At 43.0% G+C, this 25,972-nt stretch overlaps 1 protein-coding gene across 6 annotated transcripts in view; it reads right to left on the bottom strand.

Annotated features, from left to right (window-relative positions):
• The window catches only part of LOC133481667 (kelch domain-containing protein 8B-like), a 137,151-nt gene that overhangs the window by 45,881 nt on the left and 65,298 nt on the right, over nt 1–25,972 (bottom strand). For all 6 annotated transcript variants that reach the window (XM_061780832.1, XM_061780833.1, XM_061780834.1 and 3 more), the window contains 2 exons: nt 24,811–24,975; nt 21,026–21,250 (listed from right to left, as the gene is read on the bottom strand). In XM_061780832.1, coding sequence (XP_061636816.1) covers nt 21,026–21,250; nt 24,811–24,975 — 390 coding nt within the window. The remainder of the gene's footprint in view (nt 1–21,025; nt 21,251–24,810; nt 24,976–25,972) is intronic.

Raw genomic sequence — 25,972 nt, 5'->3', positions numbered from 1 at the left:
TAATAAGGGTAACCGCTCACCCTGACTGTTGCCACACGGGCCAAGAGCAGTGACGATGCTTCAGTCACGCATGGACCGCTGCAATTACGTATCGTCCTTTTTAGCACACAGATGTCTGCATTGAGACTGTCACTGCTCCATCTTTAAAGGGAGTAAGAGGAGCCACTTTAATTGGCGGCAAAACAAGTCAGCTTTGGTAAATGGTAATTTTAAATGGACTGCACTTAATCACACACACATTCATACACCAATGGGCGGCTGCTGGCAGGCCCACTGGGAGCAAATTAGGGTTCAGTGCCCAAGGACACTTCGACATGCGGACAGTCGTAGCTGGGATTCGAACCAGTAACCCTTTAGTCTCTGGAAGACCTGCTCTAACTACTGAGCCACAGCCGTTTTAACCCAGACCGTCGATTTTTAGCTCCGCCAGGTTGTACTGGTCTACGAAATTACCAACACTGGTCTAGCCTGCCCCTGACGTACAGTTGCACCGCCCACCGCGCCAAATTTATGCCTGTCACGAAAATAGGGCCCATAGGCTTCTAAGGAGTGTGTACAAAGCCTAATTTATACTAAATCTTCCTGCTTGTCCAGTAAAAGGCTTCACATGCCTCCAGTAGCCTAGTGGTCACACCAACAACCTTTGGAAAAAAAAACATTTTCCTCCACATGACATTTTACTGTCGACTGGTTAAAGCATCTGCCTCACAGTTCTGAGGACCAGGGTTCAATCCCCGGCCCCGCCTGTGTGGAGTTTGCATGTTCTCCCCGTGCCTGCGTGGGTTTTCTCCGGGCACTCCGGTTTCCTCCCACATCCCCAAAACATGCATGAATTGGAGACTCTAAATTGCGCGTAGGTGTGAATGTGAGTGCAAATGGTTGTTTGTTTGTATGTGCCCTGCGATTGGCTGGCAACCAGTTCAGGGTGTACCCCGCCTCCTGCCCGATGATAGCTGGGATAGGCTCCAGCACGCCCGCGACCCTAGTGAGGAGAAGCGGCTCAGAAAATGGATGGATGGATGAATGAGGCATTACAATTGTGTTATGTTAAAACAGGTGATTTATTCATCCCTGTGCTCCTCCTTTGACATTTATGGCAATGAGCCAATATCTCAAGGTCAGGATTACATTTGGATTCAACACAGACTCACTAAGATTAGTATGTATTACAAACAGGCGGATATTTGAGAGCAATTTGCCGCTCGTTGCCGGCATTTGTCTTTGGGATTCCGTTATTTAAGCCACACAAAGATGTTTTTTTTTTTTTTTTTTTACACTGACAGATTCATGCATTTTGACATTTGACATCTTGGAGTCCTTCAGGTGTTTTTTTTTTAGCAAACTCCATCCGGGCTTTCATGTCTTTCACTGAGGAGAGGCTTCCGTCGGGCCACCCTGCCATAAAGCCGCGACTGGTGGAAGGCTGCAGTGATGGTTGACTTTCTCGAACTTTCTCCCATCTCCCGACTGCATCTCTGGAGCTCAGCCACAGTGATCTTTGGCTTCTTCTTTAGCTCTCTCACCAAGGCTCTTCTCCACCGATTGCTCAGTTTGGCCGAACGGCCAGCTCTAGGAAGGGTTCTGGTCGTCCCAAACGTCTTCCATTTTCAGGATTATGGCGGCCACTGTGCTCTTAGGAACCTTAAGTGCAGCAGAATTTTTTGGTAACCTTGGCCAGATCTGTGCCTTGCCACAATTCTGTCTCTGAGCTCTTCAGGCAGTTCCTTTGACCTCATGATTCTCATTTGCTCTGACATGCACTGTGAGCTGTAAGGTATTATATAGACAGGTGTGTGTGGCTTTCCTCATCAAGTCCAATCAGTATAATCAAACAGAGCTGCACTCCAATGAAGGTGTAGAACCATCTTAAGGATGATCAGAAGAAATGGATAGCACCCGAGTTCAATATATGAGTGTCACAGCAAAGTGTCTGAATAGTTATGGCAGTGTGATATTTCAGTTTTTCTTTTTTAATAAATCTATAAAAATTTCAACAATTCCGTTATTTTTCTGCTTTTCTGTGCTGTGTGTACATTAATGAGGGAATTTTTTTTACTTAAATGATTAATAGCAAATGGCTGGAATATAATACCTACCCTTCCGTACCCACTGTAGTATAGACACACAAATGCATAAACACAAGCACAAACCACCCTTCATCATCTTCATCAACATCACCATCACCCCTATCAGTCCACTCAAGTTTATTTATAGTTTCAAACGACAGCATGTCCAAGCCGCATAAAAATCCTGTCGTTACATATCAGTCTCACATTGTGGAGTGAAGGCGCTTCAATGTAGCTACAGTTATTTACAGAAGTGTTTGTGAGTAAATGAACGAGACAGAATGGATTACAATCCCCTGAAAAAAAAACACTGTAAGGCCACTTGAAGCCAAATGAAATTGCATATTGTCATCAGCAACAAAGGATTGAAGGACATCTGCCACCTGTGGATCAGGTTGTTCAAATGGCATTTGTTCTCTTTTTTTCTTATCAAAATACACTTCTGATTTAAAAAAAAAATCAATTAATTGTCTATTAATAACCGGTCATGTAAAAATCTAACCTGATTTAAACCATGCTTCACCCATACAATGGTGTTTTATCATTCTAAAATGGAAAAAGAAATTGAAATACAGTATTTGCCAACTTCTTTGAACTGTCTCGTCTATTAAGGATTCACAATTTTCCCTTGACACTTCAGAATGTTACCTACAGGTAAACCATTCCATTTAAAGGTGATAAAGTTCCCCAACCTTTATTGAGCCAAGGCACCTATTTTACATTTGAAAAATCTTCCCCCAAACTAAAATGTCACACAAAGTATGACTACTGATAAAACTAAATGTTCTCACAAATTGATTTACTCAGTGTGAACTCTGGGCCTATTAAATTAAACACAAAGCTGATCTATTTGCAGAAAGTCACGACTCATTCTGTTGTATGAATGCAGTATGAATGCATGGGTACTGGCAACAGAGGGATCCACAGATTTATTGGACCTTCTGCCTTCTCACTGAAAAGCATTTAATTGTTCTGCCTGTCACTATACGCTGCTGGCATAGACAGATTAACAAATTCAGTCCAATTTCATAATTTGTTGCAGCACACCGATGCTCACCCATGGGACCATGGTTGGGAATCGAAAGAAAAGTGTTTCTAAAATGGATATGAATCAAAAGTTGACCAGTGCCCTGGAACGTCTTGTGTTTGACCTTAGAGGTTCCACTTCAAAAGTGCTTGCATATAAATTATGAAACAACGTAACAGACGAATCTGACATAATCTCCTTTTACAATATTTCATGTGTTCATATTTATACTATTACACTGGGTTCCCCCAAAAATATTTTTTGTAACTAGTCTGTGTTTTTTCAACTGGTTTAGGTCAATTTTGAATCGCTGAATCTGAAAAAAAATAAATAAATAAATTATATATATATACTCTCCAGCAGCCTGCGACCCTAGTGAGGATAAGCGGTAAAGAAAATTTATATATGTATATTTATATATATATATATATATATAGAGAGAGAGAGAGAGAGAGAGAGAGAGAGAGAGAGAGAGAGAGAGAGAGAGAGAGAGAGAGAGAGAGAGGCATGGCGGCAGTGTTAATACTTAGGAATACAAAACACAAGTCTCTGGAGTCTGGAACATGTTATTATTGGTACAGTAAATTGGTTTTAGTCAAGCCATTCGTCTGTGACAATGGATTTGGAACTAGGAAGCACATTAACTCCTCCCAGGTCATGAAAGCGACTCGCCAATGATGAGTACGTCAACAATGTCACCATGACCAAGCACACCTGTGTGGTAAGTTTGGATAAAATTTTAAACTTTTGTAACATTTTCAAGATTCTTTGTATTTATTTACAATAACTTTGTACTGTACTGGATGAGAGAGAGAGACAGGGGACTGTATATCCTGTATATGTACAGTCCCCTCTATATATAGACATTATATACTACAGTATATATATATATTACTGGTGCAACAGTACATTAATCTGCATCGAATCGTTCAATACAGTGGTCACAGTTTCGTATGCAATAAATGGCAATACGTCCTTTTACATCAACCTCTGACGATGAGGAGCTGTGCTAAGCCTTATGCCTTATTGTTGAGCACAGATCCACTATGCTGCTCCTCTTGCATTTATTCCTACCAAGGAATGGTGCATTCGGAAATTCACCCTGATGCCAAAACTCTACTCTCAAAATGCGTGGTCCCGAGTGTAGCAGAGCAGAAACAGCTGAAACAGAAGCTAACTCACTCTTGCACCATCCTTCAAATCTGGCGTTTGGAACTACTTCGGTTTTAGTGTTGGATTTAGTCTTAGATGGCAAATGTGTTGTAGACAAACGTAAAACAGTATGTCGCAGATGTCACATAAAGCTTAACCACATCGGTGGAAACACAACAAACATGGCATCATATTTACGCCGACATCACCCCAATGAGAAAATAAGTGCCAGACAAAAACAAGGAGCACCCGTCCTACAAACGTTATCCGACGTATTTGGACAGCATGAGTCAAAGCGGGCAAAATAAATTGATCGAGCTATTACTACTTTTATTGTTGTTGACACACAACCCTTTTTCTAACTTGGGGATAAGGCCGGGTTTCATAACATGCTGCACGGACACTTGACCCCCTTTAATAAGATTTCTTCACGAACCTCATTGTTGGTCTGACCTCAGACGGCTGGATGTCGAGAGCTAGTACCCAGAACTACAGTACTTGACTGTTCGGCAATATGAAAATCAACGTTCTTCAGACACGCCTCCTAGACAGTCACTACTGATGATTTAACCAAAGGTCTGACAGAAGCTGTGGAGGATTGGAAGCTAGTGCGACCAAATGTACAGGTACATCTAAATAAATCAGAATATGGTAAAAAAGTCAATTTATTATAGTGTTATATCTTCATTAAACAATTTGGAAAATACTTTTCAGAGGGCAAATTCCTGCCTAATTTCTACATAAAACCATTAAAAAAAAAAATTGGGGGGATTGTTTGTTACAGAATATTCTAGTTTCTAGAAAAGGTGAATTTTAGGTTTTGGTTTGCTGTAAATTATAATTGTCAAAATTAAAAATATATATGAAAAATATCATGAAATATTTCCCTCTGAGTGTGTTTAGTGCATGTGTGTTTCACTTTTTTTAATTGAACTACCTAACTGACAATGCCAGGAATATACTGTAGATAATGCTGTCAAAGCTGCTGGGCTAGTTATGGTATAACTTTTATTTTCTAAGTAGCTATTTATGTGTAAAATATCCTGTTTCTAAGAATTCACGATGAGATAATTTTTTGTTATTAATATTATTTTTACATGTTGGTAATGTCAGTAAAATTTGTTTAAAAAAGGCAGGGAAATTTCTCTTTTTTGTATTGAAAAGAAACGGTGACACGTATCGAACCAAAACGAACCATTAATTTTGTGTATCGCTGCATATATACACACACACACACACACACAGAGTGGGTAGGGAAAGTATTCAGACCCGCTTAAAATTTTCATTCTTTGTTGTATTGCAGCCATTTGCTAAAATAATTTAAGTTAATTTTTTTCCTCATTAATGTACACACAGCACAGAAAAACAGAAAAAACAGAATTGTTGAAATTTTTGCAGATTTATTAAAAAAGAAAAACTGAAATATCACCCAGCCATAACTATTCAGACACTTTGCTTATTTATATATATTATGTTTGATTATACTGATTGGACTTGATGAGGAAAGCCACACACACCTGTCTATATAAGACCTTACAGCTCACAGTGCATGGAGAAGAGCCTTGGTGAGAGAGGTAAAGATCACTGTGGCTTAGCTCCAGAGATGCAGTCGGGAGATGGGAGAAAGTTCGAGATGAAGATGAATGCGGCCAAGTACAGGGATATCCTGGACGAAAACCTTCTCCACAGTGCTCAGGACCACAGACTGGGCCGAAGGTTCACCTTCCAACAAGATAATGACCCTAAGCACGCAGCTAAAATAATGAAGGAGTGGCTTCAGAACAACTCTGTGACTGTTATTGAATGGCCCAGCCACTTAAACCCATTTGAGCATCTCTGGAAAGACCTGAAAATGGCTGCCCACCAATGTTCACCATCCAACATGACAGAACTGGAGAGGATCTGCAAGCAGTAATGGCAGAGGATCCCCAAATCCAGGTGTGAAAAAGTTGTTGCATCATTCCCAAAAAGACTCATGGCTGTATTAGCTCAAAAGGGTGCTTCTACTAAATACTGAGCAAAGGGTCTGAATACTTATGGCTGTGTGATATATCAGTTTTACTTTTTTAATCTGGAGGTGGGGCTCGAAGGCGAGCGCCTGGTGGCCGGGCCTGCACCCATGGGGCCCGGCCGGGCACAGCCCGAAAGGGTAACGTGGGTCCCCCTTCCCATGGGCTCACCACCTGTGGGAGGGGCCATAGGGGTCAGGTGCAGTGCGAGCTGGGCGGTGACCAAAGGCAGGGACCTTGGTGATCCAATCCCCGGCTACAGAAGCTGGCTCTAGGGATGTGGAATGTCACCTCTTTGGCAGGGAAGGAGCCCGAGCTGGTGTGTAAGGTCAAGAAGTTCCGACTAGATATAGTCAGACTCGCCTCCACACACAGCTTGGGCTCTGGTACCAGTCCTCTCGAGAGGGGTTGGATTCTCTTCCACTCTGGAGATGCCCACGGTGAGAGGTGGCGAGCAAGTGTGGGTATACTTATTGCCCCCCGGCTTAGCGCCTGTACGTTGGGGTTCACCCCGGTGGACGAGAGGGTAGCCTCCATCCGCCTTCGGGTGGGGGGGATGGGTCCTGACTGTTGTTTGTGCCTAGGCACCAAACAGCAGTTCAGAGTACCCATCCTTTTTAGAGTCCTTGGAGGGGGTGCTGGAGAGCGCTCCCGCTGGGGACTTCATCGTTCTGCTGGGGGACTTCAATGCTCACGTGGGCAATGACAGTCAGACCTGGAAGGGTGTGATTGGGAGGAACGGCCCCCCCTATCAGAACCCGAGCAGTGTTCTGTTATTGGACTCCTGTGCTCATCACGGATTGTCCATAACGAACACCATGTTCAAGCATAAGGGTGTCCACACGTGCACTTGGCACCAGGACACCATAGGTCGCAGTTCGACGATCGACTTTGTAGTTGTGTCATCGGACTTGCGGCCGCATGTCTTGGACACTCGGGTGACGAACCCGTTGGTGGACACCAACGGTGAGGGATGCCGTCAAGCTGAAGAAGGAGTCCTATCGGGCTTTTTTTGCCTGTGGGACTCCTGAGGGAGCTGATGGGTACTGGCTGGCCAACCGGGATGCAGCTTCGGTGGTTGCTGAAGCAAAAACTCGGGTATGGGAGGAGTTCGGTGAGGCCATGGAGAAAGACTTCCGGACGGCTTCGAGGAAATTCTGGTCCACCATCCGGCGTCTCAGGAGAGGAAAGCAGTGCATCACCAACACTGCGTATAGTGGGGATGGGGTGCTGCTGACCTCGACTCGGGACGTTGTGAGTCGGTGGGGAGAATACTTCGAAGACCTCCTCAATTCCACCGACACGCCTTCCCATGAGGAAGCAGAGTCTGGGTTCTCTGAGGCGGGCAAAAACAATGTAATATTTGCATTCAGCATATCAAAATTGTCCTAAATCAGCGAAAAAATATTAATTTGTTGGTGACCAGTGTTATTTCTTCACCAAATGTTTGACAAATTGAATCCCTAAATGACAATGCCATAAAAAAACACATCAGTCTGTTTTTCTGGCAAAATATGACGTATCATTCTTCACTTTGTTTCTAACATGATGACTTGCAGTGGAGCATCTATTAACCCTGCAGGCTGTGCTGAATGCCAGTGGAGAAAACATTTAAATGCAAATCTACTTGATTACATTTCAAAGACTGTTAAAATGAATCTGCTCAGTAATAAGAAATGAGAGCAGGGCTATAATCTTCACTAAAGACCATAGTCACAGTAGAATATTCCTTCACACCAGATAATGTTGCCTCAACTGCACCTAAATCATAACTCACTGTATTAACCTAAAAACTTGGCTACTTTGCACTCTTTGTTCTTTTATTCATTTGTGTTGCACTGTACCATTCTATATATACTATTGTAATGTTACGGTTAAAGCTAATCAAAAGGCATACAACTTGACTTAGATTTGCTGCCGATTTACTGCAGGGTACTTTTAATTGTGAATGCTCACCCACATCCAACTTTTGCACTTTTTTCCTCTTAATCCAAGGCATCAAATTGGTGACCTTTTGCTACCAAGCCTCTTCTCTGACCTTTAGACAACCGTTGAACTGCAGCTCCTCTCAGTGAGCAGCTGTGTTGAGTAATTTAAGCATTGTCCTGGTGGGAAGTGCAGTCAATGTCGCCACTCTTGTCATAAGGTCACTCGAGTTCATCACGTTTGGTCACACCTGCCTGAACGTTTTAACTAACATCATAATATTTCTTACTTTGTGTCAGTGGGTTTATTTGAGCTACTGCAGAGAAACCCAGTATTACTTGGAAGGGGGCCTCTATTTGAAAGGAGGCCATCATTTGTAGAACTGGTGAAGCTTGACACGTTTATGTCCATTGACTGGTCGACAGAACTGTTACTTCCGCAGCCGAAGCAAACAAACATTTTTTTTCCAGGTTTGCACTTACTGCATGATGTACAGGACAGAAAGATGTGTATTTAATCCTCTCGGACCCTCCGCACCCTGGTCACCAGCTCTTCCAGCTCCTTCCCTCAGGTAGGCGCTACCGATCAATGCAAACTTGAACTAGCAGACATTCCAACAGCTTCTTCCCTCTTGCGATCAACTTCTTAAACACCTAACCTACAATTCCATTACAACATGCTGGCAATTTTTTGACTTGAGTTCGTTGTCACATTTCTGTGGGGCCAATTATACATTACCCGTGCACTCACTGCAGTTGTCTCGCCATGCTGCACTATTTGCATATACTGGCCACTCATGCCAGAGTAGCATCTGCTCCAATTGCACACTGATTGAGGAGTATCTGCAACATTTGCACAACCAACATTGTCCCAGATTATCGGACTACTCGTCAGTTTAAACCGCATACACTCCTTGAAGTCTCGGCGCCCTTTGCACAATGGTCATTGCACTGGACTATTGCAATATTAGTCATTCAAACTGCTCTAAGTGCTAGAGGACTCTGCATTCTTTTGCACAATTGTCAAAAAAATAAAATAAATAAAATAAAATAAATGTACCGGCATTACCAGATAACTAGCAACCCTTTGCTGCTCAGTGAATGTTTTTTTTTTGTCAATGTCTTTCTGTCTCCAAAGTGTTCTCTGTCAATTGACTGTCTGTTGTCGTACTAGAGCGGCTCCAACTACCGGAGACAAATTCCTTGTGTGTTTTTGGACTTACTTGGCAAATAAAGATGACTATGATTATGATTATGATTTTTTTGTCATGTTTTATAAATTATTTCTTTTTGTTTCTTTTCTATACTGTTCTCAGGGCTTGGTTTATTGGGGGGAAAAAATGCAGTTTTTTTATTTTTATTTTTTTAAAGATCACTGTTTCATTCATGGCATACAGAATTGCAGGATACACTGTATTTTAATAGTATCCTCTCTTATATTCATCTTGGAAACAGTCATCGTTCAAACTCTACCCTCTACCCTATTCATATGGCTTCACCAAAGCACACAAATGCAGCATAACAGTGCTGCATTCCCAAAGAGTGTGTGCAATGTGCAGAGAGGTTCTATAGTATTTATTCTAATAGCTTTGAGATACAAGTATGGGCTTCCTGTCAAAGATAAAGTGAGACAGGGGCCCTTCAGTCAGTGCAAGGCTATTATTCTTTAAAGCTGTACGCATTCAACCTGACAGAGGATTAAACAGCAAAACGGTAAATCCAATGAGATCAACCGCCATGAGGCAGAGGAAGGTGTGAAAGAATGTGCTCTCACTATGAATATGGCTTTATTTTGCCCAAAAATGTATGAGCATCTTTTCACACGTGAGCAAACACACAGTAACACCAACACACAACACTCTTTATCGGCAACACTGAAGCTCACTTACTTAATCATGTCTGAATATCCCCCAAACACACACTAAGAAGCAAACACAAGACGGTAGCAACAAAATAATACATCCCAGTATGATTGAATGCAGTAATCCAACAATAAAGAGAGACGTCTCAGCAAGTTCCCATTTTTAAACCTTCACCTTCAGCAGGGTGCTTGACAACTAGGCTATGTTCAAACTTTAAGGCATGATGCCCAATTCCTATTTTTTTGTTAAATACGATGTTTTTATGTAGTCGTTCACATTTACAAAAACAAATGTGACTTCTAATGTGGATGAAATTGATCCATGCCATTTAATTTCTTTCACAACGAGCTAGCTGACAACATGATTACAGTGGAACCTTGATAAAATGGACCCTGATATAACAGATACCGGATAAAACGGACCCGTGGGACCAAACAATGTGTCCAAAAAACAGTTTCCATTTGTCACTTAAACTGCCGTAGACAAAGTCTGTTAATTCCAGAATTGGCCGGTGTTGTTTACACGCGCTGTGGTGCATTGCAGGCAGAGAATGGGACTGGCGAATTTCTGGTTCACAGATATACAATATGACTAGATCCAATTCCATGAGACTTGCCTCCCATGCCCATGTGCTGGCCATCTTGAATGTGGCACATTGACGTGACAGCCATAGTGATGATGGTTATACAGTGTCTATTGCGGAGATCTGCGATTGGCTGGCAACCAGTTCAGGGTGTACCCCGCCTCCAGCCCGATGATAGCTGGGATAGGCTGCAGCACGCCCGCGACCCTAGTGAGGAGAAGCGACTCAGAAAATGGATGGATGGATGGATATTGCGGAGATGTATTGTTTATTGTGCATAGAGAGTTGCGCAGATAGAGAGAGAGAGAGAGAGAGAGAGAGAGAGAGAGAGAGAGAGAGAGAGAGGCATGGCGGCAGTGTTAATACTTAGGAATACAAAACACAAGTCTCTGGAGTCTGGAACATGTTATTATTGGTACAGTAAATTGGTTTTAGTCAAGCCATTCGTCTGTGACAATGGATTTGGAACTAGGAAGCACATTAACTCCTCCCAGGTCATGAAAGCGACTCGCCAATGATGAGTACGTCAACAATGTCACCATGACCAAGCACACCTGTGTGGTAAGTTTGGATAAAATTTAAAACTTTTGTAACATTTTCAAGATTCTTTGTATTTATTTACAATAACTTTGTACTGTACTGGATGTTTTAGGCGACGGAAAAAAAAACTACTAAACATTAATTTTGTACTGCACAGTAATATTGGTGCATATGGTCACGAAAATGAAAAATTGCTTCAATGTAATGGACAATTGGCTGTAATCGACCACCCGCTCCTAGTAGTCGGTTATATGGCGGTTCCACTGTATAAGAAATATTTTAAAATGATCTAAAAATCCTTTAATTTAGTCTACTGTAAATATTCTTTTAACCTTGTCCCATCATGGATCACCACAGCGAGTCACTCTGCAAACTCCGCAAACTTGATTTGTTAGGCACAGGTTTTTCCTGACGCAATCCACCCATTAATTTATGAGGGCTTGGGACAGAAAGTGGCTGGGTATTGGGGCAGTCGCCACAGCAGCATGTGCCACAAAACTACAAGTGAGAATATAAAAAACGACACTGGAAAACCTTTCAGTCAGATGGAGCATCACTGCATAATGACCGACCCTTCTCCGGTAGCGCACATCCTGCACTTTCCATCTGACTTTCATCAGTCTCCACCTGCTTTCATCAAAATTCTTCATCATGATTTGAATTTGATGTATTTAATATATTTAATAAATTTAAGGTGACCGACTGGTTAGCACGTCTGCCTCACAGTTCTGAGGACCTGGGTTCAAATCCGGCCTCGCCTCTGTGGAGTTTGAATGTTCGACCCGTGCCTGCTTGAGTTTTATCTGGGTATTCCGTTTTTCTACCACATTCCAAAAACATGCATAGTAGGTTAATTGAAGACTAAATTGTCCGTAGATGTGAATGTGTTTTTTTGTTTAAAGGTGCCCTGCGATTGGCTGGCAACCAGTTCAGGGTGTACCCCGCCTCTTGCCCAGAGTCAGCTGGGATAGGCTCCAGAATACCTAGCGAGGATAAACGGTACCTAAACTGGATGGATGGATGAGTAAAACAAGCCACACAGAGCGATGTGACTGAACGCAACTAGAATATTTGCGTCATGCATTGTGCGTGGTTCTGCAACTAGATTTCATTAGTTGACAACTGTCAGCAACTGGCTTGGCTGCGATTCTACATTTGTAAAGTGAATAGTGTCACAAAAGCTGTTTACAGTGGGTTGGTAGGTGTGGAAGGGTCAGTCGCGACTGTAATTTGTTTGCGATTGTCCAAAGCATTGTCCCTCGGTATGTGGATGCTTTTATTCTTTCACAAGGGTACTGTTCAATTCGGAAAATGTCTTTCTTTTTATGAATTCCTATGATGTCATACACCCAGTTGCATGAGAGACATTATCCCCAGCGGTAAAAATACTGCTGATGAAACCTCTCCACAAGCTCCCCAATCCGTCAGGAGCCCTGAATAAAAAGCCATTAATTGATAATACTACAAGACACACCTACCAATTGATGTAATATTTCTGAACTGCCATGAAGATATTTACTTCCAATTGTATTTGCATTGCGGCGGCCGACTGGTTAGCACATTGCCGCACAGTTCTAAGGATCCGGGTTCAAATCCAGCCTCGCCTGTGTGGAGTTTGCATGTTCTCCCTGTGCCTGCGTGGGTTTTCTCCGGGTACTCCGGTTTTCTCCCACATCCACAAAACATGAATGGTAGGTCAATTGAAACCTCTAAATTGCCCGTAGGTGTGAATGTCAGTGTGAATGGTTGTTTGTTTATATGTGCCCTGCGATTCGCTGGCGACCAGTTCAGTGTATACCCCGCCTCTCGCCCACAGACAGCTGGAATAGGCTCCAGCATGCCCACAATCCTTGTGAGGATAAAGCGGTACAGAAAATGGATGGATGGATTGTGATGGCGTTGGTTACAGGCTCATATTAAAGCTTCTGAATGTTCCAGTGAGCACGATTCGGGCCATAATATGGCTTCTCACCCGCGACCCTTGTGAGGATAAGTGTACAGTGAATGTACAGTGGGTAAGGAAAGTATTCAGACCCCCTTAAATTTTTCACTCTTTGCTATATTGCAGCCATTTGCTAAAATCATTTAAGTTCCTTTTTTCCCTCATTTGTGTACACATAGCACCCCATATTGACAGGAAAAAAAACAGAATTGTTGAAATTTTTGAAGATGTATTAAAAAAGAAAAACTGACTTTGCTCAGTCTTTTTGGGAATGATGAAGACGATGAAGACGTTTGGGACGACCAGAACCCTTCCTAGAGCTGGCCGTCCGAACTGAGCAATCGGGGGAGAAGAGCCTTGGAGAGAGTGGTAAAGAAGAACACAAAGATCACTGTGGCGGAGCTCCAGAGATGCAGTCGGGAGATGGGAGAAAGTTCGAGGAAGTCAACTATCACTGCAGCCCTCCACCAGTCGGGGCTTTATGGCAGAGTGGCCCGACGGAAGCCTCTCCTCAGTGCAAGACACATGAAAGCCCGCATGGAGTTTGCTAAAAAACACCTGAAGGACTCCAAGATGGTGAGAAATAAGATTCTCTGGTCTGGTGAGACCAAGACAGAACTTTTTAGCCTTAAATCTAAGCGGTATGTGTGGAGAAAATCATCACCTGTCCAATAAAGTCCCAACAGTGAAGCATGGTGGTGGTAGCATCATGCTGTGGGTGTGTTTTTCAGCTCCAGGGACAGGACAACTGGTTGCAATCGATGCAAAGATGAATGTGGCCAAGTACAAGGATATCCTGGATGAAAACCTTCTCCAGAGTGCTCAGAACCTCAGACTGGGCCGAAGGTTCACCTTCCAACAAGACAATGACCCTAAGCGCACAGCTAAAATACTAATAATCCAGGTTTACTTTTTTAATCTGCAAAAAATTCAACAATTGTTTTTTTTCTGTCAATATGGGGTGCTGCGTGTATATTACCGAGAAACAAATTATTTAAATGATTTTAGCAAAAGGCTGCAAAATAACAAAGAGTGAAAAATTTAAGGGGTCTGAATACTTTCCGTACCCTTACCCACTGTATTTGCATTGGTGTTGGTCTCCATGAATGTATAAAAAAAGAGAGCGATAGTCTGTGCAGTAATGTCACCCCCCAAAAGCATAATGATGTTTCTTTGATATTCGCAAGAGAATCCTTGAGTTTTCATCATATGCGTGAACTCACACATTTTGATGCATGCCCACAAATCATAGTGTGTAGGCCAGTTCCTCTGTTTGCTACTAATGTACGTAATCAGTTTAAGTATCATTGGTCCCGATTGGTACATTACTGCTGAAGCGAGGTGAGGTTTCCACAAGTGTTGCAATGAAGTATTTTAATCTGTTGTCACTTTTTGCAATATGTTAAGCTCCAAGGGTTGTTTTCCATGCCTAATTGATTGAATTACAGGCACAAAGAAGATTTATCTTCTGATGCACAGCATGCAGAATGGCATCAAATAATTCAAAGCCTGGATTCTATTATCATTGCTCCTTTGTTGTATGCATCATGACTACAATTATGCACAAGACAAATATAAAGTTGTTGTGTCTTAATGCTATAGTTTATGGATGGGATGGGGGAAAATATGGCATTATTCATTATTGATGTTATAATTTTGTATATTGGAATGCGGATGTCCATCAAGGCTTTGTTGTCTCAGATACATCTTGAACCAATGGAGGAAAAACTGGGTGCGCTGCTCTATAACTGATTCATGCTCAACAAAAGACAACAGCGCTTAATAACGGAGACTCTCCCGTTTCTCAACTGCAACCCTACAAATGCAAAAGAAGATTTTCTTAAACAATTAGAGCATCGACCGTGCAAATGTGCAAAGACTAAGAAGAAAATAGTACTTCACCAGATGTTGGGAACAACCCAAGTAATCCATTCATACAAAGAAAGTAGAACAAATAAGATCAGAAATTATGTTATGTGTAATAATGTGAAATGACACAGGGAAAAAGTATTGAACACACCAACTGGTATTTATTTAATACTTAATACTGTGATTTTGGCCCATTCCTCCACACAAGGAGTCTTCAAATCTTGAAGGTTCCGTGGGCTTCTTTTATGGACCTTGAGTTTCAGTTCTTTTCATAGATTTTCGATTGGATTAATGTCAGGTGATTGGCTGGGCCATTCTGGCAACTTTATTTTTTTATCTTTGAAACCAATTGAGTTTCCTTGGCAGTATGTATTGAATTACTATCCTGATGAAATGTCCACCATTGTTTCATTTTCATCATCCTCATACGTTGTAGATGGCAGCAGATTTTTGTCAAGAATGTCTTGGTAGATTTGCCTATTCATCCATCCTTCAATAATGTGAAGTTTACCAGAACCATTTGCTGAAAAGCAGCCCCACACCATAATGTTCCCACCTCCGAACTTCACTGTTGGTATGGTGTTTTTAGGGTGATGTGCAGTGCCATTTCTCCTCCAAACGTGGTGTGCATTATGGCATCCAAAGAGTTCAGTCTAGCTCTCATCAGACCAGACGATATACTCCCAGTATTTAACTGGCTTGTCCAAACGTTCTTCAGCAAACTTTTAAAAAATTTGACATGCTTTTTTTTCACCTGTGGTGTCTTGTGTGATGAGCATGCACGCCATGGCGGCGGAGTGCATCACTCACTGTTTTCCTTGTGAAAACAGTACCTACTAATTCCAGGTCTTTTGAAGCTCTCCACAGGTGGCCCTTGGCTCTTAGACAACTCTTATGATTATTCTTTGCACTCCTCTGTCAGAAATCTTGCGAGGAGCACCTGATCGAGGCAAATTTATGGTGATATGATTGGCTTTCCACTTACATATTATGGCCCGAATCGTGCTTACTGGAACATTCAGAAGCTTTAATATGTGCCTGTAACCAATGCTTGACTCACACCTTGGCAATGAGACTTTTTTGTAGGCCATCAATTAGGACTGAAACAGCAGATATTTGTTTGCACTGACAAGGGGCTGGATTGCTGTTTGATTATCGATAGATTTTAGGTGTTGTCTTGGTTTCTATGCCTTTTCGCACTTCCCTTTCTTCATGTGTTCAATACTTTTCCAAGTGTCATTTCACATTATTACACACAACTTAATTTCTGATCTTATTTGTTCTCCTTTCTTTGTATGTATGGATTACTTGGGTTGTTCCCAACATCTGGTGAAAATTTCATATCAATAGCACCTTTGGAAATATATTTAGTGAGAAAAATAGTGACATGTTAAATACTTATTTCAGGCACTGTAGCTCCCACTTTGGAATCCTGCTTTTCTATTTTACACAACATGTCAGTTGAGGCACAGCGATGCTCAGAGAGAGTTAAAAAAATCTAATGCAGAAGATACTTTTTTCCATTATCTGCATCACCATCAGCTTTAATCCACTCTTACTCACTAATGGATTATAAACACTGAGCAGATAATGTTCTTACTTATGTTAATGTGCTGCAGGCTGGTATTGAATACTGTCAGAGGCTGGTTATGTTTCTTTTCTGTTATGTCAGCAAAAGCTAGAATACCTCAAATGATCAAAGGTGTCAGGACAAAATGTCCTATAAACACGTTATACAATTTCAGTGAGTGTTCTCACAACAAATTTGTCCAAAAGTTAATCAGTCAGAATATGTCAATTTTTATTCTCTAAAAAAATATAAACTCTGTTCCATCCATCCATCCATTTTCTTTACCGCTTATCCTCACTAGGGTCACGGGCTGCTGGAGCCTATCCCATCTATCTTCGGGTGAGAGGCGGGGTACACCCTAAACTGGTCGCCAGCCAATCGCATGGCACAACAAACAACCATTCGCACACACATTTGGCAGATGTGCTAACCAATCGGCCACCGTGGCGGCAAACTCTATTCCATGAAAAATATATTTTTTGACAAAAAACTCTGTTTACATGTCACTTACTGCAGCAACATCTCAAACAAGTTTCTCATCTATAACTTAAGTGGGCCACTATAAAACAAAATTGCACCTCTTTAGGCCTATTTTGAGTAGTAGTCAACGAGCCAAGCCGACCAACCTCTACTGCTTTTAAGGTAAGATGCTCACATCTTCTTTTCCTTTCGGCTTGTCCCTTTAGGGGTCGCCACAGTGTGTTACCCTTTTCCATGTAAGCCTATCTCCTGCATCCTCTGCTCTAACACCAACTGCCCTCATGTCTTCCCTCACGACATCCATCAACCTTCTCTTTGGTCTTCCTCTAGCTCTCTTGCCTGGCAGCGCCATCCTCATCATCCTTCTACAAAGTCTGCTCTCTCAACCTTTGTCTCCAAAACATCTAACTTTGGCTGTCCCTCTGATGAGCTCACTTCTAACTTTATCCAACCTGGACACTCCAAGAGCGAACCTCAACATCTTCATTTCCCCCACCTCCAGGTCTGCTTCCTGTTGTCTCTTCAGTGCCACTGTCTCTAGTCCGTACATCATGGCTGGCCTCACCACTGTTTTATAAACTTTGCCCTTCATCCTAGCAGAGACTCTTCTGTCACATAACACACCTGACACCTTCCTCCACCCATTCCAACCTGCTTGGACCCGTTTCTTCACTTCCTGACCACACTCACCATTGCTCTGGACGGTTGACCCCAAGTATTTAAAGTCCTCCACCCTTGCTATCTCTTCTCCCTGTAGCCTCATTCTTCCCCCACCACCCCTCTCATTCATGCACATATATTCTGTCTTACTTCGGCTAATCTTCATTCCTCTTCTTTCCAGTGCATGCCTCCATCTTTCTAACTGTTCCTCCACCTGCTCCCTACTTTCACGGCCGATCACAATGTCATCTGCGAACATCATGGTCCATAGGGATTGCAGTCTAACCTCATCTGTCAGCCTGTCCATCACCACTGCAAACAGGAAGGGGCTCAGGGGTGATCCCTGATGCAGTCCCAACTCCACCTTAAACTCCTCTGTCACGCCTACAGAACACCTCACCACTGTTCTGCTGCCCTCATACATGTCCTGTACTATTCGAACATACTTCTCTGCCACTCCAGATTTTCACATGCCATACCACAGTTCCTCTCTGGGTACTCTGTCATAGGTTTTCTCTAGATCCACAAAAACACAATGTAGCTCCTTCTGACCTTCTCTGTACTTTTCCATCAACATCCTCCAGACAAATAATGCATCTGTGGTACTCTTTCTTGGCATGAAACCATACTGTTGCTCGCAAATACTCACTTCTGTCCCGAGTCTAGCCTCCACTACTCTTTCCCATAACTTCATTGTGTGGCTCATCAACTTTATTCCTCAATAGTTCCCACAGCTCTGCACATCACCCTTGTTCTTAAAAACGGGTACCAGCACACTTTTCCTCCATTCCTCAGGCATCTTCTCACCCGCTAGAATTCTATTCAACAACATGGTCAAAAACTCCACTGGTCCCCTGCGGGCTGTGGGGGCTGCTGTGGGTTTTTTGTCCCTGCCTGGTTTAGGGGGGGGGGGGGGGTTCCACCTCCCACACTCGGGGGTGGATAGTGGGTGGGGGTGGGCTTTTGGGGCAGCCCTCTTCGTCGGTGGTTGTCTGGCCTGATGGGCCTGACCTGCACGAGCCATGGCTCTTAATCACTCGGCACATGCTCACACCACTCACTGTATATTTTTCTCTCACTAATCACATCTGGGCACATATACATATCAAAGCGTTCCTGGGGGACTGGTATAGGGTCGGGAGGGCGTTGGTGTCGGACCAGGTTTCAGCACGTTTGTGGTGTTTCCCGGTGCGTGCACCCTGCCCCTCCGCCCTGCCTGCCCCCCTGGTTTTTAAATGCATCACACACACTCATCACCACATTTTAATGCACCACATATACCCATCTCTGAGGGACGGTTGGTCGTGGGTGGGGGGAGGTTTGGCTGGTAGGCAGCAATGCCTGGCAGCCCTGCCCCCCACGGCTCACTGAAGTTGGGGAGGTGGAGGTGGGTGGGTGGCAGGGTGTGTGCGGCGGTGGTGGGAGGGGGGGGTGTTCACTGGGGGGTTGGCATTGGGTCCCTGCAGCCCCCACCAGGTGGCCAGTTGCAGGGGCGCCTCGCTGGGGCCAGCGGACCAGCCTGGGTCCCTCAGTGTGGGACGTGTCCCGTCCACCGCGCTGCTCTCGGATGGACCCCTGGGCCCGATCCCGCCCCTCAATTGATTGGGTGGGCTCCTAAACCTCTGTGGTGCAGGCCCAGCAATTACAGGACACTTCTGTCAGTCTTTGTGCCTGTAAAACGCTGTCAATTCACTTGCATGTGTCCACAGGCACACACCCCTGGGACTCTTTCACTGGGTGTGGGGCCACTCATTTATTGCGACAAATAACTCTTGAATATGCGAATTGCTCATTCTCTCATCCTATAGACTTTTATAATTTACATAGTCAATCCCATCCCTCTTCATTTGAACAGCTGGGTTCACGTCCCTTGTCCTGCATGCTTCTTCTCCTGTCCTTGTCCTGTTCTAGCTTGACATGTCCTTCCCTCACAGGGTGCAGCACAACAGCCCCATGCAACACTCATATTTAATGTTTTATTGCTAATCAAGTCTGATTCTCAATTAACCTCAATTATAATACCACAGCGGAAGCTTAAAAACTCCACTGTGACACAGTAAAACTGTTCCGGCATAAAAGGGATACAGATCTTCCATTCTGCTTGACCTAAAGCTGAACAGGATAAAAAATTAAAAAAAACTCCACAGCCACCTGTCCTAGATGCTTCCATACCTCCACAGGAATGTCATCAGGACCAACTGCCTTTACATTTTTCATCCTCTTTAATGCCTTTCTAACATCATTGTTGACTCATGGACAGACAAGCCAGGATTGAGACTTTCAAAATTTACACTCAAATTTCTTTATCTGTATTATGGTCATACTGTCATGGTCTGTGATTTCGTTTAGATTATATTTAGTTTTGTTTCATATATCCCTGTGTCCCATGTTGTCTTGTATTGCTTGTTAGGTTTTCATTTCCACCTGTCCTCGTCAGCCCAGTCCCTTGTGTCCCCCAATCAGCTTCCTCTAGCCACTCTTGTCTTGTCCAGGTGCTCCTCACTGTCAGTTTGTTTGTATTTAGTTACCTGCTTTCTTTCACTCTGTGTTGGTTTATTGTCGTATGTTGTCTGTCTGTTGCTGTAGGTCATGTTTCCCGTTATGTTTTTGATTTTGGTGAGTTTATATCACTCCTGTTTCTTTGTTACTTTGAACCTTGCTTTTCGGACTGTCAATTTATTATTTTCTGCCTCCATGATTCTAGTTTTCCTTTACTGTTTTTTAAGTTAAATAACGTTTTGAGATTCTTGCACTCCTGCCTTTCCACCCTGCTTCCCTGCATTTGGATGCTACATCTCCTGGCCAAGCTTCACCCAAAAAAAAAAAACTGCTACAATGACACATCATCTCAGCGGAAGAAAAAAAAAAAAAAGTAGGCACTAAAAAGCCGACAGCAGAGGAGCTTTGGCTTTTCCTTTTCTAACTTTTATTTAACGTTTTAATAATCTTGATGACTGTAAATTAGACATTTGAATTTTACTTCAAACTAATCCTACAACATAAACATAGCTTGGATCAGCCTGTCATTGCGACTTGGCCTAAGCTGTAGAATCACGTGGTTGTGTTTTAACTGGATTTGGTTAATTCAGTCTGCTGGACTGTCATCTGCAGTAAAGCTCCCCTTTATAAAGAATGAAGAAAGATCTCCCTCGTTCTTGAATTCTTCCCCTAAATAGTTTCAGAGCTATAATTATGACTCCACAATACTTGTAGCTTTGACACAAATGGAAAAGAGTGCAGAATTGATGCTGCTGGGATTCATGGGGATACAAAAGATACTATCAGGAAGCCAAATAGTGCTCCCCCTTCTTCAAAGCCATGTAGAAGGTGCTCTACTTACCTTGATCTATATCATACTCCTCCATGGTGCTGACAAAGTGAGGTCTGGAGTAGAAGTTGTGTGGGCCCGGCTGCTGGAGGCCACCAAGGCTGAAGAGGCTTCGCTCATTTGTTGCACAGCAGGAAAAGGCCCTCCGGCTCGGAATGCACGGGTAGCGTGTCCAGCTCTTCATCTCCAGGTCGAATGCCTCCAGCGCCGTCACCGGCATCTTTCCTTGGCGACCACCTGGGAATTTGAAGGAAAATATTCCGCTCATGTTAAAGCTGGAAAGCATATAATTCAAAAGCCTTATAATGCTCTGATACAAGGACAATTTGCCCAAGATGGTGCACTAATCTTTTTGGAATTCTGTTAATCATATGGAGTTTGATCAATGTAACATTTGTATCAGGCTCACAACAGGGGGTGCATATAATGTCGGCCAAATTATTGTGTTGCCTAGATTTGCTGACATACAAACTGACAGTAGAAGGTAGAGAAGAGAGGAAGGTAACGTTTTGTGTGGGATCATATTTAATTAAAGACTAGCTATCTGTCAATCCATCCATCTATCCATTTTCTATACCACCAATCCTCATTAGCATCACGGGTACACTGGAGCCCATCCCAGCTGACTTGGGGCGAGAGGCCATTTATACCATGGACTGTTGCCTCATCAATTGAAAACTCACTTTTTTATTCATTTAATGCCATAATTGTATTAATCTAAACTCTGTTTGGCATTTACAGTACAGTGAAGTATAAACATCACTGAGGGCATAATTGATTTGGACAGAACACAAGAACAGACAGTTTGTTCACCTCAAGTTTTCTTCCACAAATCATTTGAGTAGTAACAGACAATTAATGAAGGGAGCATAAGCTATAAAATCAAAGCCATACAAGCTGAGAGCTGTGCAAAGACATACTTTAGGAAGATGCAAAGTGATGATACAAAAATGGAGAAGAGAGAGCTTGCAAAGGCAGAACACTGATATCAGATAGAGTAGGAAGAGATTGACTGCAAAAAGTGAGACACGTTTGAATTGAGTGGGAAGGATTACAGTCAAAGATGATAGAATAATACCTCAAGATGACAATGAGAATTCCCCTTATACAGAGTGTCTGGAAATAGTCATAACATATTTGATATGTGTAATTATTATTTTTCCTCCATATTATACATCAATAAGACGATTTTTGTGTTATCCCTCTCCCACTCAACTGAACCTTCTTGGTTGAAGAAGTATATCCTGACAAAGTTATTCCACTAGTGCAGGCCTGGCCAACCCGCGGCTCGCGAGCCTCATGCGGCTCTTTAACTAGTTTCATGCGGCTCTTCAGGAGCTGTCACATGACATGCGTCAAAAATGCTTGGCTGGCGCTGTCATTCACTCCCCCTACAGCTAGATGGCACACTGACCATGTAAGCCTGTTTGAGTGACGTCAAACGAGCGACGAGAGAATCTTTGGTGTGACATCATTTGTGTTGTAAACAATTTCCGTCAAGTTACCTCTTGAAATGGCAGGGAAAAAAATCACAGCCAAACGAAAATATGAAGAAGAACACAGGACGTTTTTGCCAGAGTGGGAGAGTTTATATTTTTTTGTTAAACGTAATGGCAAGCCGATCTGCCTTATATGTCACGCAGCATTAGCGCATTTCAAAGCTTCAAATCTTCAGCTCACTCCACCCTAACATCGAACAGGAATTTCCAAAAGGGACTGAACTTCGCAAGAACAAGTTGGTCGCTTTGAAAAGCAGGTGCAGTTTTTCAAAAAATTTACAAAACACTCGGGAGACCGTAACGCTTGCATCATATCAGCTGGCTTGGAAGCCAGACTGTTTGAAAGCCCCGCTCGTCACAGATGAGGCTGCGGCTGAGTTGGAGATGATCGACCTTTGTGAGGAGGATCAACTGAAAGCTGTTTTAAGGGAAGGGACCGTTGAGTTCTGGAAAAGTGTGCCAATTGAAAAATACCCCAACATCAAACGAGCTGCGCTTAAGATACTGTCCATGTTTGGGTCAACGTACGTCTGCGAGTCTGTGTTTTCTACCCTGAAACGTGAAATCAAAGCATCGATCTGTTCTGACTGACACTCATTTGAAAGAATTGCTTAGAGTGGCAACAACAGAATACAAGCCAGATTTGAAGAGGATTGTTCAAGATAAGGAATGCCAGAAGTCTCACTAAGCAGCATAGTAAGAGAAAGATGTTATTGAAAATTATTCTATTATTGTTTGTGGACTTGCTTGAACTGAGAGTTTGTGTGTGTGAGACAGTGCACACAATGTTAACTGTTGAAAATTACTGATATTATCATGTTGGTGTGGTTATTTTCATTAGATCTGGCTGAGCAGAGGTCTGTGTATGCGTGCATACATGATTAAAAGATGATGTTCATGTGTACCCGTGTATGTGGCGCTTTGCAGTAACACAGAAAAAAAAGTGGCTCTTAGTCTCTGACTAGTTGGCCACCCCTGCACTAGTGCATGCATATTGCTGCTCTCTGTCAGGCACTGCTCAGCTCTTCAGGGCCCTGTCATGGCAGCAAAGGAATTTGAAGCACAATTGCTGACATAAGCACAGCTCCATCAATCTGCAGCACTCACTTACACTACTGCACGACAGTTGTCCTGTGTGTTCTGTGATTTTCACTAGGGATGAGCGGGACAAAACCTTTAGCACATGAATACCTGTCAGCAAAAGTCAGGAATCAAATTATTAAGAAAATCTAACAGTATAACCCAAAAGGCAAGGTTCTTAATTTACTGATCGACCTACGTTCTCACCCTCACCTATGGCCATGAGCTGTGGGTCGTGACCAAAAGAACAAGATCACGAATACAAGCGGCCGAAATGAGTTTCTTTCGCAGAGTGTCTGGGTTCTCCCTTAGAGATATGGTGAGAACCCCCCATCTGGGAGGGGCCCAGAGTAGAGCCGCTGCTCCTCTGCATCTAAAGGAGCCAGATGAGGGCACTTGAGCATCTGGACAGGATGCCTCCTGGTCGCCTGCCTGGTGAGGTGTTCCGGGCACGCCCCACCTGGAGGAGGCCCTGGGGACAACCCAGGACATGTTGGTGAGACTATGTCTTCTGGTTCGCCAGGGAATGCCAGGGGAGGCTCAGATCTAGTGGAATACATCGCCACTGGCCACCCAATACAGGAAAATTATTGAATTCTTGCTTTGTCACAAGGCCTTTTTTTTTCCAGAACAACTGGTCGAAGTGGCTCAGGAGAACGAAGTCTGGGCTTCCCTGGTTAAGTTTCTGCCCCTACGACCTGACCCTAAGCATCTATGAGAGAGAGACAGAAACATGGCAGTACTTGAATGAGCATAATTTTGATGGAAAAAAATAGAATTAAAAAAAAAATTCTGTCAAGTAACATGAGAAACTTTAAACACAGTTATGAAAAGAGTCAGTGTGTTCAAATGTACGTAGTTTGTGTGTATGACAATAACAGAACAGACATCCGCTCCCTACAAAATTTTCAATCCGTCCTCGAAATCTATACGCTTATTGCGTTGTGACCAACATGACCAAGAAAAAAGTTTTTCCTGTATATTAGCTGCAAAATGGTATATTTCTCAGCAACATGAGTATTACTGAATCAATATCAATAATAATAAGTAGAAAAATAAGAAGAAAAAGAAAAAAAGAAAGACAAAAAGAAGAAGAAGAATTTAACTTAAAATAAATGAAGAAAGGGAACATTTTATGGAGCTGAGCAGCTGAGGTGACCTGACAAAGAATGACGTAAAATATAACTGATATTAGCAGTTGGAGAGGAAGTTTCCTACCCATGATGTAGATTTTGTTGCCTTTTACAAAGGGTGTGGCTCCATATCGTGGTGTCGGCATTGAGGTCAGCGGCTGCCATTGGTCACTTTCTGCCTCATAAACTCTCACCAGGGCCTGGGGTGTGATGTCCGCCCCCATTCCGCCGAATGCGTACACCTTGCCATCTGCAGTGAAAGAGATCAAATGAGAGTACATTTAAAAATAAACTTTCAGAGTGAGAAAGTGATGCATCATGGAGAAATGAAACAACCAATTTCCTTATCAATATACCACTGGCGGCTGGTCAATAGAGGGTGCCAGGGCTCTGCTCCATGGCTGCTGATTCACCTCTAAAAGGACAAAAGTTAAATCATGAAAATGAAATATTATTATGTAAATATTTGAAAATATATTTATTCTATTGAACAAGCTGGTCAAAAACTCCACAGCCACCTCTCCTAGATGCTTCCATACCTCCACAGGAATGTCATCAGGACCAACTGCCTTTACATTTTTCATCCTCTTTAATGCCTTTCTAACATCCTCCTTACTAATCAGTGCCATTTCTTGGTCCACCAAAAAAACCCTCTTCTACTCTCCCTTCTCTCTCATTTTCCTCATTCATCAACTCCTCAAAGTATTCTTTCCATCTATCCAACACACTACTGGCACCAGTCAACACATTTCCATCTCTATCCTTAATCACCCTAACGTGCTGCACATCCTTCCCATCTCTATCCCCCTGTCTGGCCAACCTGTGTAGATCCTTTTCTCCTTCTTTAGTGTCCAATCTGGCATACATGTCATCATATCCCTCTTGTTTGGCCTTTGCCACCTCTACCTTAGCCCTATGTCGCATCTCAATGTATTCCTTTCGCCTCTCCTCGGTCCTCTCAGTGTCCCACTTCTTCTGAGCGAACCTATTTCCTTGTATGATTTCGTGTACTGTGAGGTTCCACCACCAAGTGTCTCCTTCTCCATTTTCCTGGCAGAAGATACACCAAGTACTTTCCTGCCTGTCTTTCTGATCACCTTGGCTGTAGTGGTCCAGTCTTCTGGAAGCTCCTCCTGTCCACCGAGAGCCTGTTTCACCTCTTCCCGAAAAGCCGCACAACACTCTTCCTTTCTCAGCTTCCACCTCATGGTTCTCTGCTCTGCCTTTGTCTTCTTAATCTTCTCCCC

The sequence above is a fragment of the Phyllopteryx taeniolatus genome, chromosome 1 (genome assembly GCF_024500385.1).
Source record: "Phyllopteryx taeniolatus isolate TA_2022b chromosome 1, UOR_Ptae_1.2, whole genome shotgun sequence".
Classification (NCBI taxonomy): Eukaryota; Metazoa; Chordata; class Actinopteri; order Syngnathiformes; family Syngnathidae; genus Phyllopteryx; species Phyllopteryx taeniolatus.
Note: the sequence above shows the minus strand (reverse complement) of the source record. Positions and strands in the feature narration are given on the sequence as shown.